The sequence below is a fragment of the Cyprinus carpio genome, chromosome A2, assembly GCF_018340385.1.
Source record: "Cyprinus carpio isolate SPL01 chromosome A2, ASM1834038v1, whole genome shotgun sequence".
NCBI classification, from domain to species: Eukaryota; Metazoa; Chordata; class Actinopteri; order Cypriniformes; family Cyprinidae; genus Cyprinus; species Cyprinus carpio.
In genome coordinates this window covers 7,358,613-7,376,371 of record NC_056573.1, presented here as the reverse complement: position 1 = coordinate 7,376,371, position 17,759 = coordinate 7,358,613, and the positions used below count along the sequence as shown (strand labels likewise).

Genomic DNA, 17,759 nt, shown 5'->3' with positions numbered 1-17,759 from the left:
CTATGCAAAAGCACTTTTTTTGGCCTTCCGAAAGTGGACGCAATTAGGAGTCAGTGGTTAACATTTATTTACAACACTGTCCTACAACAGTACAACCCAAATGTTCGAGTGTGCAGCACATTTTACGGAAGAAAGTTTCCTGAACCTGGGATAGTACAAGGCCAGCTTTGCAGAAAGGCAGTTTCTAAAAAATGGGGCAATTCCAACTTTGCTAGGACAACCTGGCACTTCTGAATCAGAGCTTTGATTCAGCATATGTTATAATTAAAATATGCTATTGTAATATGCTATTGACTTTTTTTATAATAATTGACTGTTCACTCCTAATGATCACTCCTACCCCACCAGACACGGCCGCCAGGCACCAGGCTTCATCACAGCTGCTGCTCTTCTCGACCAGCCACACGCTGTGGCCAATAGACTGTGCAAAGCCCCGAGCTTGCTTTGCTCAACACCACCATTGTCCCACACAAGACCCGGCTCTGCCGCAGGAGCTCTTCCATATTTCCTCACTGGCGCAGCAGTTCCTGCTCCCGCAGGAGCTCTTTCATATTTCTACACTGCTGCAGCAGTTCCCGCTCCCGCAGGAGCCTTACCTAAATTCGCACATTGCCCCAGCAGTGCCCACTCCCGCAGGAGCTTTTCCATATTTCCCCACTGCCGCAGCAGTGCCTGCTCCCGCAGGAGCTTTTCCATATTTCCCCACTGCCGCAGCAGTGCCTGCTCCCGCAGGAGCTTTTCCATATTTCCCCACTGCCGCAGCAGTGCCCGCTCCCGCAGTACCTCTTCCGTATTTCCCCACTGCCACAGCAGTCCCCACTCCCGGAGGAGCTTTTCCATATTTCCCCACTGCCGCAGCAGTGCCCGCTCCCGCAGGAGCTTTTCCATATTTCCCCACTGCCCCACTATTTCCCCACAGTTCCTGCTCCAGCAGGAGCCTTCATCTGTATTTTAATCTGCTGCAGCAGTGCTCGCTTCCGCAGAAGCCATTTTTTTCTTTTCAGATGCCACAGCAGTTCCCACAGGAGTTTTCTTTTCAGATGCTGCAGCAGTATCTGCTCCCACAGGAGCTCTTCCATATTCCCGTATTGCCGCAGCAGTCCCCGCTCCCGAAGGAGCTCTTCCATTATTTTCCCACTGGCGCAGCAGCTCCAATAGAAGCCTTTGTCTGTATTTTAATCTGCTTCAGCAGTGATCGCTTCCGCAGAAGCTATTTTCTCTTTTCAGATACCGTAGTAGTTCCCACTCCCGCAGGAGCCTTTTCCGTGTTTCCCTACTGCCGCAGCAGTGTCTGCTCCTGCAGGAGCCTTCATCTCTCTCTCCCAATGCCGCAGCAGTTTCTGCTCCCGCAGGAGACATTTCCATATTTCCCTACTGCCGCAGCAGTAGCCACTCCCACAGGAGCCTTTTTTGTATTTTTCTACTGCTGCGATTAGTAGCATCTCCCGCAGGAGCCTTTATCTCTCTTTCAGCAGTGAATGCTTCCACAGAAGCCAAATTTTCTTCCTAGATACCGCCACAACAAACATATACCAAAGGACGTCCAGCACTCCTCTAACATTTAGCCTTACTTTTTGGGGGATTATAAATGCATGTATCTGGCTGCTGTCCCATTCTAATTACATTTTTGGTGGAGCACTTGGGTCAGGGGTAAACTCTGAGCTCGGACCCCTCTCCACAGACAGGGGGAGTACCCCGGGCTCGAGGGTAATTACCGAGTCCTCTCCCCGGACAGCAGGCCAAATACGCATAACATTTACTCTGTTCATTATCTGTAAGTGTGAACTCGTGAAGTGATGTTTTATTAACACATTTTGGGAGGAGCATGATTGTGGTAAGGGGGATTACATTTCCGAGTTGAGATGTTCAACCAATCACATCGCACTGGGTCAGCTGGCCAATCAGAGCACACTGCGATTTTCGAAGGAGGGGCTTTGTAGAAATCAACACATGTTAGAAAGACTGTAAAAAAATAATAACCAATAATAAAAATAACATGAAAAATAAAGCATTTTTTGGAACATTAAAGCATGCTAACATATTCTATTACACCCAATACACAAAATAATGATCTTTGAAAATAGCATCATATTACCCCTTTAAAAATGTCTTTAGGGGTTTGTTTATTACAAACATTAAACTTTTTGCTTCCCAAAGCATTAATTTATGGACTGAAGTTGTGTGGATTGTGATGTTTTTATCAGCTGTTTGGACTCTCATTCTGACAGCACCCATTCACAGCAGTGGATCCATTGGTGAACAAGAGATGTAATGCTAAATTTCTCCAAATCTATATGGAGGAAGAAACAAACTCATCTACTGTAGCTTGGTTACTTAAGTGTGAGTAAAGTTTCAGCGTATATATATATATATATATATATATATATATATATATATATATATATATATATATATATATATATATATATATATGTATGTATGTATTATTATTTTTTCAGTAAAGTATTCCTTTAAACTACATCAAAACAAAGAATCCCACATAAAATTTCTTTTATATGTTGATCTGTATTATATTTTAAAAGTCTAATCACTATTTTTAAGTGAATTAATTACCACTCGTTCCATTACATGTTAAGTACAATAAACTACAAACTACATCGTGTCTCCAAAGTAGAACTGAAAAATCTAGGACAAACACGCTTGTGTCTTTAATCAGCTGTACTATTTTAATGATAAAAGCTCTGGTCTGCTTTGTATCACACTTACTTAGTCATTGCTATTTGCATTTGGTGTCTCTCTCTCTCTCTTTATGACCTTGTTTTCAGTCTGATTTAACATATCCAGAGGTGCTGAACTCTGCATGGGGCTTTATATCAAAAGTGCTAATGCATGAAGCCCAGTCATAAAACAAACCTATGAACCGATAACATAAACATTATGCATAAAGGTATTCACTTATCAACATGTTTTATTGTAACTGTCAAAAAACCTCCTGTAACAGGCATAATTTGCTTCTGCATTTTTAGGGTAGGCTTTACTGTAGATATTTTTAGCAATATAATTTATTAGGTGCACATAAAATAACCTTATATTTCACATGATAACACTATACACTGTACTGTACACTATACTTCCTATTGTACATGTAAATATATGATATTGTAGCAGTGCATTTCAATTTATCCGTTATACATCAAATCACTTTATTTATTTCCCATGTGTTTTTCCATCTGTGCATATTTTTATTTATTTTTTATTCTGCCCAGATTGGCATATGAAACCCAGGCACAGGCCAGATGTTCCAGGACGGTTTAATGACCACCAATGACAGTGTGTTCCTAGTTCAACCATTCAATCGATATGTGTAGATCAGTGTAAGTTGTAAGTCCAGCAGCAAGTTGAGACAGACTGGGTCTTAATAGAAGGACAAGCAAGAGTCCTACAGCTGCTCTGAAATTTCTCTCAATTTTCCCTAAATGATTTCATGCTGGTAGGAGGGATTAGATCTAGATGTGGTGGACCCTTATATTCAGTGCAGGTAACTAGTAGAGTGAAAATCAAAAGGGGTTTGATGTGGGAACCAGGATTGTGCATCAACATTTATATTAGATTATTTTTATTTTTTTTTTTTTTTTTTTTTAAGGTTTTAAATAATATATTATTTATGATTTATTTAATCAGTTTGATCACTTGATCAATTGAAGGTTTTAAACTGATTTTCAATTGAGGTAGCAAACAGGATGCAAATTTGTAATTCACACTGAATTTAACAAAATAGGATTAAAATGAAATGAAGTAGAATAAATTCAAATACCTGTTGTAGTTAGTTTGGGGACCAATTCTCACTGTTAACTAACTATTAACTATGGCCTTTGCCTTAGTAAACTACTACTTTGCTGCATATTAATTGTTAGTAAGGTAGTGGTTAAGTTTAGACTTGGGGTTGTAATAAGGGAGTACTGATAAGCAGCCAAAATTATAGTAATATGTATGCTAATATGTATGCTGATGTTTAATAGTGAGAACTGGTCCCCAAACTAATGTGTTACTTTTCATTTATTTATTACTTAGTTTATTATTTCAATTCAAATAAAGTTTTGGCTGGAGCAAAGGTATTCTTCAGACTGGTGGGTTTAGACTTAAATTTTGTGTGAAAAGTAAGAAATTAAAGGGGTCATATGATGCGATTTCAAGTTTTCCTTTCTCTTTGGAGTGTTACAAGCTGTTCGTGAATAGATAAGATCCCTAAAGTTTCAAAGACTAAAGTCTCAAACTAAAGTCTAAAGACTAAAGTCTCAAAAAAAAAAGTCTATTAAGACTCGTCCAAGCCCTCCTAAAACGCCTCGTTTAAACACACCCCCACATGTCTAAGTCACTGTGTGGGAAGATTTGCATAACACCGCCCAAATGTTCACACAAAGAATGAAGGCATAACTTTGATTCTCGCTTTAGTATTGTTGCCGCTGCCATGTCGTGGAGACGCTGTGTTTTGTTGCAAAAGCGAAAATACAACTAGAAAGCAGTGGTTAAGTTGTATTTACAACACTGTTCCAGAACAGTTCAACCCAAATATTCCAATGTGTGCAGCGCATTTTATGGAGGACGAGGACTGTTTCCTGGGAGAGTAGCCTCCAATGCTGGTGTTCTGACAAATAATGATGACTCACAGACTGTAAGTGCGTTTTCATATTTAAAGGATTTGCCACTGACAATTCAAACGCAAGTTTTGAGTAGAGTAGCGCTTGTTGTTTGTCGTTTCTTTAATCACAAATGCAAACATGGTTTTATGTTTATGCGGCACGATGTGCAACGCAACGCGTAAAAAGACAGTATAAGACATTATAATCCTTAATTATGTCCCCACTGGATGCAACAATTGCCTCGTTTTTAATGGGTTATATTGGTTTTGTCTCATCCCGCCGGGACGCGGCATCACAGTATGGTAAGGGGCGTAACATTTCCGTCACACGCTTGAGGCATTCGGCCAATCACAAGGCACTGGATAGCTGGCCAAACAGAACACACCACGCTTTTCAGAACGATGAGCTTTTTAAAAATCGACACATTTCAGAAAGGCGGGGCACAGAGGAGAAATAATAATGTACAGTTTGTGGAATATATATATATATATTTTAACCCTAAACCGCATAAACACATTTAATTACACAAAATACACAAAATAATGTTATTTTTTAGCAACATCATACAGTATGACCCCTTTAAGACCAACAACAGAGACAATACCTTTCAAAATAAAACACATGCAGTGAGAAAAAAAACTAATATCAGGAAAACAAAATATGGTTTGGGCAGAGTGTGATATATCAAGAAGATGAGGGGGCTGTGCACTGAACCATGAGGCACTCTGGTGGTTAGTTGGCAAGTTTTAGAAAATCTTTCAAGAAACCATGGCTATACTCATAAGGCAGAACTCAAGGTAGCTCTAGACCTCCTCCTACGCCACAGACCTGAAGTTGACTGTTTCTGATCATGACTGGCTTTTCTAAATAGGGTGTCATGCTTTAATATATATAGAGATGCAGAAAAACAGGTGTGGTTTGAAAAATGAATAAATAGTAATGTTATAAAAACATGGTGAATGCTATATTGATTAAATTAATATGGTGAGTAGTTTAAGTAATTTTACTTTAATAGCCAAAATCTTCTGGCCTTCTTAAAAATACTGTAGATTTTGCATCTATTTTAATTTCCATATATGTATTTCATCTGCTGATACACATAATTTCATTTCCACTTTTGGAAGCCAAATGAATATCATTTTCCAAGCACTAAGTGTGTCTGAAGGCTTACTGCTGTTGTTTTTCACCATGTCACAGTCACAGTGATTCAGTGCTTGTCTTATCAGTTCTTTGTTCCCAGGAGAATAATGTGAGTAATGTAACATTTAAAGAGGCGTATCTCAAATTACTTCCTAATTGTTACTGATCTGCTGGTCAGTCATAAGCTATTGATCGACCCCTGCCACCATTATCCTGCCTTGAGCAATAGTAATTTGTGCTCAGATCGGCAGATCAGCCAAGCAGGGCAAACATGCTCTAATATATTAGGCCAATCTCTTGGCACTCAGCATCCCTTTTGTATTCTAAGCGAATAAATAGAAAGACCAGGGTAATAGATTTAATGCCATGCTGTTGATGATTAGTCATTACACTGCTGGGTAGAAGGGGTAAGTATTTAAGGGTCCTGTCAAAGCAGAATTTCACACTCTGCATACCCACATTTTTAGTATATTTGTCAAGCAGACTAAGCAGACTATTACATCTATTACAGTACTGCCTTTAATCAAATCAGAACTAAAATTTAATATGTAGCTGTCCCATCATATCACTTGCTATGTTTTTCCGGTAAGAGTTTTGTTCACAAAAATCAGGAGTATACACAGGACCACCTGACTAATTGAGATGGATAAGTGTTTCTTATAAAGCTTCATATTTCTTTCTACTATAAAAGTGGATTCTCATCCAGTGGAATGCATGACTCTAACAAGAACTGAATATAGCAGTAACATTCACAATCATGCCACACTTGGCTGCACCTGAAAGCACACAGCATCACCTCTCATCTCCTCAATGTCACGTATCCACAAAGCCATTCAGTGGATTTAGTTTTTTAGTTTTTAGATCAAGGTTTAGATGAACGATACAGTAGGACAATAAAATTCATTGTTGCTAATGCCGTAAACAGGCATTAAAGAACATAAATGTGCAATTGTCAAGTAAACTCAAATATGGTAAAGCATCTATCTATCTATCTGTCTGTCTTTCTGTTTGTCTGTCTTTTTTTTATTAAGCAGCATAATTTTTCCATATTGATAATAATCAGACATCATTCTTGTATGCCAATTTGGTATTCAAGAAACATTTCTAATCATATAATATTTAAGACTGGAGTAATGGATGCTGAAAATTCATTTTTACCATTACAGGAACAAATTACATTGTAATATATGTTAATATATTATAAGATGTTTCAGAATTATTGCCTTGGTGAGCATAATAATAATAATAATAATAAAAACGTTTTAAAATAATAAAACATCTTGTCAACCCCAGCCTTTGAACGGTATTATTTAATCATTAAATTAATTAGTTAAAATAATAATTTTCATACATTGTTTTGTATCCTTTTTGTGCTGTTAGTGTTTTTACTAGCTGTGCTCACTTTTGTTCACGAGTTAATGACATTATTACATATTTTTACATATCTTGTAATGTGTGGAGTTTTCTGAAACAGTACACATTGTGAAAAGCTCTACGCACATAAAACTAACTTGACCACACATGCCTAATCAGGATCAGTAGATTTAGTATTGTCACTACAGTGAAAAGCTGTTTTGTTAACATAGTCAAAATAGACTATAAAAGCCTGCATCCTCTGATGCTAATTCACCAATTTCCTTTTCTCTCCTTTAGCCATTGAAGCTGCATTGTGAGGTTTGCAGTATAGTGTCCAGCTCTGGCCAGATGCTGGGCCGTGAGGCAGGAGCTGAGATCGACCAGTCCTCCTGCATATGGAGAATGAACAGTGCACCCACCCGCGGCTTTGAGAGGGACGTGGGCCACAGAACAGATCTGAGAGTGGTGTCTCACACTAGTGTTCCTCTGCTTATCCAAAAACCCCAGCACTTCTTTGGCCAGGGGAATGAGACCATCTATGTGGTGTGGGGACCCTTGCGCAACATGAGGCAGGATGGCAAGGGCATTGTGTACAACATGCTCCGGCAAGCAGTGGAAAACTACCCACATGTGCGCATCTACGTTACCACAGAAGACCGCATGAATTACTGCGACACTGTTTTCAAGAAGGAGACGGGCAAAGACAGGTGAGAGTGCTGTAACCACTGTCACCTGTTTGAGGTGCACTGCGCATATGAAGGCAGTAGTAAATCTGGTCTGATTCTAAACATTTAACATCTTTAGTTGTAACTGTAATACATGAACTCACAATTGAACATGATCTGAATTCAGAATCTCAACTCAATTTGAATTGAAATTCAATTTAGGTATGGATAATTGCTATTCATATGATTAATTGAAGGAAGTATAGTTGTATTTACTTTAATTAAACGGAAATGAAATTCAGGGAGCTTATTTTTGTGCATGTAACCCTCCTTTTTCTGTATTTACTATATTCAAAAATACATTAAAATATAATTTACAGTATACTGTACATGAAATTACTTGAATACACCTCATCTATGATGAACATATTTTTCATTTCTATATTATAATTTAGAGTTTTATGGGGGAAGTAAAAAATGTCAGGGTGACACATATTATGATAATGTAATGAAGAAAAAATAAGCAGTCTTGCATAATTTGTATCATTATTTCATATTAAAAACAAAACTACTTTAAAAACTTTTGTCCACCGTGACTTTTTTGTCATGTGGTGCAACTAACGTGGAAACATGTAAGAAGAAAATTATGTTATTTAAAATAAATATTTTATTTTAGGTTGTAAAATGTCATATGGTGCAACTGCTATATATTATTTATTATTAATCAATGTGATTTAATATAAAATATAATGCAATAGTAATTGTATTTATACTATACTTATTAATTAATAAAAGGTGATGGTACTTATTGCTTATTAATATTTTAAAAACATTTGTCCACTGAGTCAAGGTCATGTGGTGCAACTTGTGGAAATGCAGAGGGGGAAAAAGTGACCTATATCCAAAAGTGTGTGTTTTGAAATATTTAAAGACAGTCATGAATATTGGCTTAGTAGGCTTTTATATATACTGTGTGTATGTATATATATATATATATATATATATATATATATATATATATATATACAAACTCGATTCCAAAAGGTTGGGACACTGTACAATTGTGAGTAAAAAAGGAATGGAAGAATTTACAAATCTCATAAACTTATATTTTATTCACAACAGAATATAGATAACATATAAAATGTGAAAGTGAGACATTTTGAAATGTCATGCCAAATATTGGCTCAATTTGGATTTCATGAGAGCTACACATTCCAAAAAAGTTGGGACAGGTAGCAATAAGAGGCCAGAAAAGTTAAATGTACATATAAGGAACAGCTGGAGGACCTATTTGCAACTTATTAGGTCAATTGGCAACATAATTGGGTATAAAAAGAGCCTCTCAGAGTGGCAGTGTCTCTCAGAAGTCAAGATGGGCAGAGGATCACCAATTCCGGCAAAGCTGCGGCGAAAAATAGTGGATTAATATCAGAAAGAGTTTCTCAGAGAAAAATTGCAAAGAGTTTGAAGTTATCATCATCTACAGTGCATAATATCATCCAAAGATTCAGAGAATCCGGAACAATCTCTGTGCGTAAGGGTCAAGGCCGGAAAACCATACTGGATGCCCGTGATCTTCGGGCCCTTAGGCGGCACTGCATCTCATACAGGAATGCTACTGTAATGGAAATCACAACATGGGCTCAGGAGTACTTCCAGAAAATATTGTCGGTGAACACAATCCACCGTGCCATTCGCCGTTGCCGGCTAAAACTCTATAGGTGAAAAAAGAAGCCATATCTTAACATTATCCAGAAGCACAGGCGTTTTCTCTGGGCTAAGGCTCATTTAAAATGGACTGTGGCAAAGTGAAAACTGTTCTGTGTTCAGACGAATCAAAATTTGAAGTTCTTTTTGGAAAACTGGGACGCCTTGTCATCCGGACTAAAGAGGACAAGGACCACCCAAGATGTTATCAGCACTCAGTTCAGAAGCCTGCATCTCTGATGGTATGGGGTTGCATGAGTGCGTGTGGCATCGGCAGCTTACACATCTGGAAAGGCACCATCAATGCTGAAAGGTATATCCAAGTTCTAGAACAACATATCCTCCCATCCAGACGTCGTCTCTTTCAGGGAAGACTTTGCATTTTCCAACATGACAATGCCAGACCACATACTTCATCAATTACATCATCATGGCTGCGTAGAAGGAGGATCCAGGTACTGAAATGGCCAGCCTGCAGTCCAGATCTTTCACCCACAGAAAACATTTGGCGCATCATAACGAGGAAGATGCGACAAAGAAGACGTAAGACAGTTGAGCAACTAGAAGCCTGTATTGGACAAGAATGGGACAACATTCCTATTCCTAAACTTGAGCAACTTGTCTCCTCAGTCCCCAGACGTTTTGCAGACTGTTTATAAAAAGAAGAGGGGATGCCACACAGTGGTAAACATGACCTTGTCCCCAACTTTTTTGAGATGTGTTTGATGCCATGAAATTTAAAATCAACTTATTTTTCCCTTAAAATGATACATTTTCTCAGTTTAAACATTTGATATGTCATATACAGTATGTTGTATTCTGATACAAATATTGAAATTTGAAACTTCATTGCATTGTAATATTACACAAATCAGTGCAACTTTCCTAACTTTTTTCTAAAATATTACGTATATATATATATATATATATATATATATATATATATATATATTATATATATATATATATATATATACATTTTTTTAATTGATTCAGACATGAATCCCGCAATGTCAGTTGAACATTTCATTTTATCATGTCACATCTGAAGCCAATGTGTTCTTGTCCTCTTTAGATGCTCAATACAAATATCTGTAGCCTTCTATAAAATGGCACTTCAGTAACTCTCAGGACGGCAGAGTAGGTAAAATCTTCCTCGTGTTGTTGTCAACATCCCAGCGGTACCAAAGGTGAGATGTTGTCAGAAGAAATCAATGGACTCTCAAGGTTATTTGAGTTCCGAAGTGCACTCGCTGTGTGCTAATGAGTCTGGCACACTGTGCGTTCATAGTGCAGGAATTAATCTGCTGTTGATATTACTCATTACAGTCATCAGACCATAACATAACACCCTCATGAATGTTTCATTTGAAGTTGAGTGCTCACAAAGTCAGCAGGTTCACTGTAACTCTCTAAAAAGTCTCCAAAAATTCTTTATTTCATGGAGAGGCTTAGATTACATTTGATCAGTCCGACTGAAAAGCTGCGATAGTTCTGCCTTTCAAGAGTAATCCCCACATGATAGCCCTAATGCTGTTGTGTTATAGCACAGATAAGAGATATTCCTAAGGAGGGCTGGATAGGATTATCTTTTATCCTACATCAATTTCTTTAGAGGAAACGCAAGCAGATAATGATGTCTCAAACAGTGTGCTGCAGTTTGTAAATCCGGTAGGTGAGATACGGCCATTTACTGCACAGAGAAGAGTCCCTAATAGTGTGAGTGAATGCATGGCCATGAGCAGATGTGTGTGTAATTTCAGTAATAAATCAGCCTTAATAGAGCAGATCGGCATGTCAGGAAACAGTTGGCAGCAGAGCCTTTGTTCTGAATCACATTTTCAGAGCAGCTTCACTTCCAGACAACACCTGTGATTGGACAGTGTAGTTGAAAGGCACCAAATTATCGCCAATACAGCTTTAAATCACAGAAAGCTGTGGCAGAATTCAAAAGAACTTAAATGCCCAGAAAAACATAATAATTATGGAATCATAACAATAAAGGTTTTTTATTGGCATCTGTGGATCCATGAAGAACCTTTAACATGGAACCAACAGGTTTTTTATAGAGGAAGAAGCTTCTTTAGATTTTTAAAATGTCCTTCACACTAACAAAAAAGGTGGTTCTTTTAAGAACTTTTTGCTGAAAGGTTCTTTGAAAAACCAATAATTCTTCTACTACATCACTGCTAAAAAAAAATCCCATTTGGAATGTTTTGAAACCAGAGTTCCACTGTGAAGTCAAACATGAAATTATAATGGACCTGTTTATTGTTGTTGTTGTTGTTCTTCTTCTTCATCTTCTTCTTCAACAACAGTTTTTTAAATGAGATAAATAAATGTGGTCATTTAAATTTATAATACGGTTGTGTATTAATTTATCTTAATGGAGGTTATTGGTGTTTATTGTGTGTAATTTATCAGTACACATTATTTAAAACAATGAAACATTTCAAAATGCACTAACATTCTCCCCCTCAGAAACAGCTTTCTATTTTGGCTGATGTCACAAATCTCTCTTAATTTTTTACCCTCTCCCTCTAACCTAATGCCCACTTTTCATGCTCAATCAATTCTTGAAAGATGAAATCAAGGTCTTTTAGTTCTTAAAAATAAAAAAAGAAAGAAAACATTTCTAAAGTAAATGTCTTGGTGACTTTAATTTCCTCCGAAATTTGAATAACTAAATACTTGAAATTATACACTGTGTATCCAAAAAAAGATTAGATGCTGAAATCCTAGCAATCTTCTTTTATTGTTACAAATGCAAAAAATAAAGTACTTAGTGCATTTAAAATTCACATTCAGACAATTAATTATAGTACCAAAAAAACAAAAAAAACACAACACAAAACTCTAAACTACATTAAGACTTTTTTGAAAACTTTTTAGGGCAAGGAATGTTCTACAAATCTTGTCTTGCATCTTGGATCCTTTAAAATAAAATAAGATAAAGGTTTTAGCAGCTCCTAATAAGAACTTCTTTCCCTTGGCAAATGAAGTTGCACCAATTTCACAGTCTAGTTAAGTTCTACTGGAAACTATTCAATATAGAGTAATATGAACAGGATAGCTAGCAACCTGCCACTTAACATATTTGAATCCATTTGAGATCTACCTAGATGACAATGGATTTGATGGCTGTTCGATTTTTGGGGGAGTGTGAAATAAACAATTTTGTTTTTATTAAAGACAGATTGCTACATCTTTTGTTGTATCAATAACTTTTATTGAATTTATTACAGCACATACAGACCGATGTCAAATTTAGGATAATGTGTCAGGGGTCAATGACATGCTGCTAATCTTTTAACAGGAATGAATTAATTTATTCAAAAATAAATTAAATTTGCAGTTCATAAATACAGTGAAACTTGAATACACCGCTTCTATGGTGAGCATATTGTTAATTTTTCTTCTTCTTCTTCTTCTTTTTAGAGGGGAGCTTTGAAAAGAAAACCTTGGGTAGTCTTGTATGATATTTTCATTACATTGCCTTTTAAAACTTTGGACTTTTTTTTTTTTTTTTTTACTGTTTTTGAAATTAGTATCTTATACTCACCAAGGCTGCATCAAAAATGCAGTCAAAAGTTATTTGATTAAAATATAATAAAAACTGTGTAACAGTTCTCTGCTTTATTATTTAATTTATTTGTTTTGTTTTGTTTTTCAGAACTGAATTTTTATTTATTTATTTATTTTTATTTTTGGGGGGATGTGTGCATTATTATTTATCTCTGTGTATTATCTGAGTTTCAATTTTCACATTGTTCACACCTAAATCCAGTTTTAAATCCCTGTCAGACACTGAATGAAATCCCAAGAGTATACGAGAACATCCATTTCTGTCACATTAGTCCAGTGTGATCCATCAATCAGAGGCTAACCGTGTGAATCAGCAGGGGAAGTGAATGAAAGACAGCCCATTATTCTGAGTGTCAGACATCCACCCATCTGATTGTGAGCAGAAATGACGTTTCAGCTATGTGTGATGACAGCTATAATCTAGCACATGATGAATGAGAACTTAAGGGTTCCAGGAGAATGATTGTGCTCAGTTTGAGCAATTGTGTTCTCACCTGATACTGTACTATTCTGTCCAAGTGAAAGCATTCTGAGGCTGATTGTCAGTTCTAACAGTAGACATTACAAAAAGGGCCAAAGTAAACTCCCTGTTAAATAAAGCTTAACACAGGACGTACCACTTACACTAAACCCTACCCTACACCAAACAAAAAGCAAACGTGAGATAACAAAGCATTAACTGAAGCAACATTTATTCTTGCTTCTAGTGAGCTGAGAGCTCTTCTATATAACTTGTGTTTTGCAGGACTTGTACCCAACTGCTCTGAATAAAAGTTATTGGTGTTTTATTGCCACTGTATATTGTTCATTTAAGCTGGAAACTGCAGTGAATTGTATTTATAGGTACATTTTTGTAATTGCAAAAATTTATAGAGGTGCATCTTTACAATAAGCCTACTGTAGGTTGGAAATAATGTTAGATTATGTTAAAATTTGTGATTTTCTGTATTCAATTGTGTAAATGAATGTGGTCAACCGATATATTGCTATGGCCGATGTGTCAGAAGCATTTTATATTGGAAGCTGAGAATGCCAGTGGCAATTCTCTGTCTTCATTAGATTACTGACACTTTTTAACAGTTCTGTCTAATAAATTATTAGTAAATGGTATTTGAGAGATAGCGTTTGTTTTTCTGTTATTAGTAGAAAAGCAAACAGGATAATACTTTCTCGTCTACTGTCAACATTAAGCAAATTCATATTTAGATCACTTTAAACATCCAATAAACATTATATAAAAAAATCAATATCGGTTGACCACTAATTTTTATTTCTAAAATATTCTGGTTCTAAACTCATAAACCCTAAATTTAGCACAAACCACTTTTCTCTCTTTTTTTTTTGTCTTAGATTTTATTAAAATTGAACAGTAGAGTCTACAAATGTCTGTATAGATGACATTTAATGTTCAAAATATGATTGCTAGTGATGATGTTGTCATAGTATTTCCATTTTCAGTTGTGATTATTCTTCTTTCTTACATATATTTGCCTACTGAATTGTCATTGGTCTTGTAATCCTTCCATATATTTAGTCATTTAAAGTCACCCTGATGTGCACAATGATTCTTGAGTCGAGTCAACTGGAAACCAGATGGGTGTCATGACGACAGCAAAGTGACTCTAATGCATTTCATTTGCATAGAACCAAAAACTTTAAGGTTAAAACTTTAACATTATGCTTTTGCAGCCTTGAGAGAACTGATATTTCCTTTGGGAAATGCAAATTTATCTTTGTTTTAAAAGGGAGTCAGGGAGTACAAGTACTGTATTAAAGAAAACGCTGTGCAGTAAACAAAGATTGAGCACTTCATAATTATACCAGGCATGTGCTTTGGTATATCACTGTAAGCAGGACACAATAATTTTTTATTTTTTTTTTGACAGGGCATATTAGACGACTTTAATTAGCATCATTGCATTTCAGTGAAATGAGACATGCATCTGTATTACTGCAGGAACTACACAGTCCTCTGACTCACTAATCCAAGCAATTAAATATTTGTTTTCTCACATCATGGTGTGAATGATTAAGTTCTCTCTTGTTTGGTACTGTATATGGATCAACTGGTGAATTTTTCAGATTCTTAATCGGCTTAGAGTTGAAACTGCTCATTTGTCTTCAGCTGAAAGAAATGACAAGTAAGATTTAGTTTAGAAGTTTTGCATACATATTTTCAAGTAAATTTCAGTGGAATAAAATTAAGTAAAATCTGTTGATGTGAATGAATACATCTATAATAAAGTTAATTAATACATTTGAAACATTTGAATTCATAGATTAACTTTTACTTTTATCTAATGTAATAATGCTTCAATAACTTATAAACAATAATTAACATTTATACATTCATTTAAGGCACATTTCCAACAGCTCACTCACTGTAAACAAACAAACATAACTATTATTCACTTGAAATTAACTTCTTTCCACAATGTCATATCTGAATAAAGGCAAAATGCCAATCTAAAATAAAGTGAAAGGGTAGCACTTTCCTATAAGGTCTCATTTGTGAACATTAGTTAATGCATTAATTAACATCAACTATGAACAATATACATATTTACAGCATTTATTAACCTTTGTTAATGTTAGTTAATAAAAATACAATTGTTCATTGCTTGTTCGTTTTAGTTCACAGTGCATTAACAGATACAAATTTTCATTTAAAAAATTTAACTAAGATTAGTAAATGCTGTAGAAGTATTTTTATTGTTCATGTTAACCAATGTAGTTGAACAAATGAAAGCTTGTAAAGTATTACCAAGGACAGCACAGTACTAACTCTTCTGCAGTACTTTTTTTTTTTTTACTATGCTTCCTAGCTTTCTCTTTTTATAATTTTTAATGTTCTTCTGACCTTTCTTCCTCTGCTTTCATTATCCTTTATTTCTCCCCTCCTCAACTGCCTCCTCAACCATTCTGTGTTCCCTCACAGGCTGTGTGTTAGCTTTTGTGCAATCTGTGTACCTGAACAGCACCTGCAGTGCATTGGGCCAGGCAGAATCTTCCAGACTGAGTTCTTTTATCTTAAATGTCACACATTTACCGGTTTGCTGTCATGCTGTGTGGGGGGGGGTGGCCTGGTAAACTATGTGCAGATAACAGCAGACAGCCCTCCTAAATCACACTGTCACATTACCTTGTTGCCATGATAGTCCTGTTGACCTCTCTGTTGACACACACACACACAGGGTTCACATTGTGTTCACACACTCAACACATTTGTCTGTGATTGGCTACAATGATCATCGCTTCATGCTCTTCACCGAGCATTTACACAGATACACAAGGAAGTGTTTGAAAGCTGCATCTGTCAGTGTTATATCTGCTCATAGACGGATCCGCTGATAGACGTATCTGTGGAGTCTGTGAATACAATGGCAAATTAGAGCTGTTTAAGAATCTGCTCAATTGTGCTCAAAATGCTAGCGGGAGATGCTGGCATCGTCACATTTTTTAAATTTCAGTACCGACTGGTACCGACATCAGTATTTTGACAACACTATATGGTACTATATGCTTGTTACCAAGCAAAGCACGTCAAGGCAAGTTTATTTACAGATCACATTTCATACACAATGTAATCCAAAGTGCTTTACATAAAAAGGATTTTTAAAAAGAATGGGAAAAAATTATAATAGATGCATATGAAATAATAATAATAAAAAAAAAAAATATATAAAAAAAAAAAAATATATATATATATATATATATATATATATATTATATATATATATATATATATATATAATTATATATATATATATTAGAAATAATTAATCTAATAAAAAAAAATAACATATATATATATATATATATATATATATATATAATACATATATATATATATCTCAGGGCTGGGGAAATAAATAGATGCATCACGAATCATGAAATGATTCGGCATTGATTCTGAGATTTTCTGAATGCATCGCGATTCTTTCTTGAATCGATTCTGAGCTTAGTTTTGAACAGCAGATGGCACTGCTTGCTTTAAAAACAGCACCGTACTCTGCATGTTTCCAAATCCTTACACGCACTTGCACCTAAAAATAATCATTCATAAAATTTGAAAAGGTTGAAGCAAATTACAAAGGTGTTCACAGTGGGCTGTGTTTACATTAATCTTGTGTCATAAAAGCATTCTGAGCTGAGGTGAAATTACATGACTTAGCCGAATGCACAAGCGCTCTTTAGCATATATATATATATATATACATTCACCTAAAGGATTATTAGGAACACCATACTAATACTGTGTTTGACCCCCTTTCGCTTTCAGAACTGCGTTAATTCTACGTGGCATTGATTCAACAAGGTGCTGAAAGCATTCTTTAGAAATGTTGGCCCATATTGATAGGATAGCATCTCGCAGTTGGTGGAGATTTGTGGGATGCACATCCAGGGCACGAAGCTCCCGTTCCACCACATCCCAAAGATGCTCTATTGGGTTGAGATCTGGTGATTGTGGGGGCCATTTAAGTACAGTGAACTCATTGTCATGTTCAAGAAACCAATTTTAAATGATTCAAGCTTTGTGACATGGTGCATTATCCTGCTGGAAGTAGCCATCAGAGGATGGGTACATGGTGGTCATAAAGGGATGGACATGGTCAGAAACAATGCTCAGGTAGGCCGTGGCATTTAAACGATGCCCACTTGGCACTAAGGGGCCTAAAGTATGCCAAGAAAACATCCCCCA

General features: G+C 36.1%; 1 protein-coding gene across 2 annotated transcripts in view; it reads left to right on the top strand.

The window, feature by feature from the left end:
* The window catches only part of st6galnac3 (ST6 (alpha-N-acetyl-neuraminyl-2,3-beta-galactosyl-1,3)-N-acetylgalactosaminide alpha-2,6-sialyltransferase 3), a 94,609-nt gene that overhangs the window by 58,754 nt on the left and 18,096 nt on the right, over positions 1 to 17,759 (top strand). For both annotated transcript variants that reach the window (XM_042770937.1, XM_042770932.1), the window contains one exon: positions 7,395 to 7,804. In XM_042770937.1, coding sequence (XP_042626871.1) covers positions 7,395 to 7,804 — 410 coding nt within the window. The remainder of the gene's footprint in view (positions 1 to 7,394; positions 7,805 to 17,759) is intronic.